The sequence below is a fragment of the Dermacentor albipictus genome, chromosome 2, assembly GCF_038994185.2.
Source record: "Dermacentor albipictus isolate Rhodes 1998 colony chromosome 2, USDA_Dalb.pri_finalv2, whole genome shotgun sequence".
NCBI lineage: Eukaryota > Metazoa > Arthropoda > Arachnida > Ixodida > Ixodidae > Dermacentor > Dermacentor albipictus.
The window spans coordinates 115,414,720-115,418,213 of record NC_091822.1 but is presented as its reverse complement, the minus strand read 5'-3'; the positions used below and the strand labels follow the sequence as shown (position 1 = coordinate 115,418,213).

The 3,494-nt window shown below is 48.3% G+C and overlaps 1 protein-coding gene across 1 annotated transcript; it reads left to right on the top strand.

Moving 5' to 3' along the window:
• The first annotated feature begins 450 nt into the window (after positions 1–450).
• On the top strand, positions 451–2,772 carry LOC135910953 (cuticle protein 16.5-like). Its single transcript, XM_065443024.1, has 3 exons — positions 451–554; positions 1,281–2,247; positions 2,639–2,772. Coding segments are annotated over exons 1-3 (972 nt in total). The 5' UTR covers positions 451–551; the 3' UTR covers positions 2,641–2,772.
• The last annotated feature ends 722 nt before the right edge of the window (positions 2,773–3,494 follow it).

The following is a 3,494-nucleotide window of genomic DNA, read 5'->3' as shown; positions in this document are numbered from 1 at the left end:
CATCTTGCCACAGAAATTCGTAACGCAGACAGAAGCACTGAACACCTACAGGGTAAGTAACAAACGTGGTAGCGCTTGTGCTAGCTCACCTGACATCAGCGTGAGCTTGCTGAAACCAGTTTGCTATACATATTACCGAAAATGTAGCGCTCTCCGCCACGCACTTTCTGTTCTTCTTTTTCTTTTTTTAATAGATTCACTTATTCTTTAAACAGCGTTGAGAGCGAGCGGAGAGTGAAGATAAACGTTATAGATGAGGTGTACGTGTCAAGGTCGAATCGTTGATTCGATCCTGTGTGGCAAACTGTAAACTGTGCTTCTTACCCTCCCCCTCTTCTAGAGGGAAACAGAGGCACGGTGTGTTACGAGGAATGAGTGGTGAATTTTAGAGAGTGCCGTACAATATGCGGAAAAGGCACGTTTATCACCCCGTTTGTCTTTTTCTTTTACTTCACAGGCAAATAGCAGAATGTCATTATCGAGACTGGTATAAAACGGTCCTGCAGAGGCAGGGATGACAGCAGTTGGACCGTCAGCAGCTGAAAGGAACCATGGTGAGAACGCTTCTTCAGTATCTGCAAGGGGCTTGAGAATATGGGGGCTCACCGCGCCGGTTTATTCGCCTGCTCCTTTTCTACGGCAACATTAAAATAGACATTGGGGGCCTTTCACATGATAGAAAAGTACTACGACCTTACTTTGTACACAAGCAGCTTAAGATGACGCTAGCCTCATTAGACAAGGGTGCTTTATTTGCAGAGGTAGTAAAGAGCCGTCGTGGAGCATTCTTTAGTATGTGATTACCAAGCTCTTAGAATTATTAAAAACAGAAATAGACGTTATAATTCTAAGAAAGGCAGTACAGCAAGCAGTCGCAAGCGCGTCGCTGTGAACGAGGACTGTGTAGCAGGTTCTAAGAATTGTATAAAGCATATACAATCACTGTTAATTGTGGATAACTAAAGGAACATCGTGCTTTTCAAGTTCAAGTACCTATTTGATAGATGTAACTGTACGACTACAAATCGTTAACGTTAAATTTACTGACTCATTCAGATTTCCTTACTAAAAGCTGCACTTTGATTATAGGAATTATCCTGTTGGTTGCTTCTGGATTAGTTTTCAGCCCCGCAGGATCCACTGCATCCATGCCCCGCAACCTTATCACAAAGCGCTTTCGAATCCAACCTGCACAATATGTTTCGAAAGGAACGGTAAACGAGAAAGTTCTCAGTGTTCCCAGTAACAGACTTCAATGCGTCCTTCCATCTTAATTCTAGATCCGTGCCTGCATTGTTCTGGCTCTCGCCACCAGCGCTATCGCTGGCCACGTCGGTGGCTACGGCCTCGGCTACGGCCTCGGCGCTGGCTATGGCCTCGGTGCTGGCTACGGCCTCGGCTATGGCGTGAGCTCCTATGGTCTTTCCCACGGCGTTGGCTACTCCGGTTTGGGTCTCGGCTACACCTACGCCCCAGCTGCCAGCTATGCCATCGCTGCTCCAGCTGTTTCCCGTACCGTCTCCTACCACGCTGCCCCAGCCGTAACTACCGTCGCTCACGCTGCCCCAGTGGCTACTTACGCCGCTGCTCCAGCCGTGACCCGCGTCGCTACTGTTGCCCACGCCGCTCCAGTTGCCACCTACGCCGCTGCCCCAGCTGTGGCCACTTACGCCGCTGCTCCAGCAGTGACCCGCGTTGCCACCTACCAAGCTGCTCCAGTTGCTACCTACCACGCTGCTCCCGTCGCTACCTACGCTGCTGCTCCAGCCGTGACCCGCGTTGCCACCTACCAAGCTGCTCCAGTTGCCACCTACGCTGCTGCCCCAGCTGTCACCACCGTGGCTCACGCCCCAGTTGCCACCTACGCCACTGCCGTCCATGCCGCCCCAGCTGTCGCCACCTACGCTGCTGCTCCAGCCGTTACCCGCGTCGACACTGTTCACCACGCCGCTCCAGTTGCCACCTATGCCGCTGCTCCAGCTGTCGCCACCGTGGCTCACGCCCCAGTTGCCACCTACGCCACTGCCGTCCATGCCGCCCCAGCTGTCGCCACCACCACCGTCGCCCACGCTGCCCCAGTTGTCGGTGCCTACCACGCAGCTCCAGTCTACGGCTACGGTGTTGGCAACCTCGGCTACGGTGTTGGCAGCTACGGTTATGGCCACGGCCTCCTCGGCTACGGTCTGAACTACGGCTACGGTCTTGGATCTCCCTTCGACTACACCACCCTTCTCCGCAAGAAGAAGTGTGAGTACATGATATTAATAGTGTTTGATAAGTGCCGAACTGAAATAGACAGATGTTGCCAAATATTCTCATAGTTTTTTCTAGCCTCACAGGTGTGGAGATGCGTTCTGAAGCTGTCGCTTACCTTCTTTAAGAAATGATGCTAGGAAAAGGAGAATTAGGAAGCGGTCTGGCACTTTCAGGAATTTCATTAATTCTTTCGGCAACTCAATATGAAGTAATCGATACATTGATAGACGTATTCACGTGTTTATCAATAGGTGAATGAAAGGACGTGGCTACTGAATATTTAGTTCTTCTTTTATACAAATTCGGGGTGTTGTGTTTATGAAGACAAGAGGAAAAGAACCACTGAATTGTTTGTGCATGTGTTCTCTTTTCTTTTTTTCAGAAACTGCTGCCCTAAATACTACCCCACTCGTCAAGTAAAGGATGTAAATGCAACAAATTTAGGCCATTTCAGGCTATTTAGGCAACAGCACGAAAAATGTGTTTTAATAAAATGTAGTATTTTGAATTTTATAATTTCAAGTTCTTGTATTTATACGTCGCCGTGTGGTGTGCGTTACACTGTCTCATGTTTCCTTACTCTCGTGGACAAATCAAAGCGAATTAGGACCACTCAAGCATTCATCGATATAAATATGGTTTTACTGGCCAGAAGTAGTGCCTCCAATGGGCAAATTTTATTCACCTCAACAAATGTGCTCCTTCAATTCACAATTGTGGACCAAACAAAAAGCAAAGAAAATGATATCCACATTTTCTGGTATTGTCTCAAGAAACTTATTATTGGCAGTCACAAAAGTTTGGTACGTAATCATTCCGGTGTGTAATGAATACGCCAGTATGTAAAACCACATTGCAAGGCGCTTAAGCCAGGGTTGACAACATGTAGCACAATGCTCCTCTTCAAACACTTCCCGCACACTAAACTCAACAAAACACATAAACAAGACGCAAACGTAGTCTGTGGGTACTCGCTCTGCCGAGTGAGAACATTGATTCGCAGAGACAGCTACGTCAGAGTGCCTGAAAGTGGGCCATAAATTATAGTGATTCAACATTATAAGTAAACTACTGCGCATGCGTAGGAAGCCGCGACCTATGTCGCTCACCATTCAGTGAGTTGCTGCAACCCTTGCTTACCTGGATCAAATTTCTGCCGCGGCGGCTGCATTTCAATGGAGGCGAAATGCAAAAACGTTTGTGTACCGTACATTGGGGGTACGTTAAGGTAGCCAGAT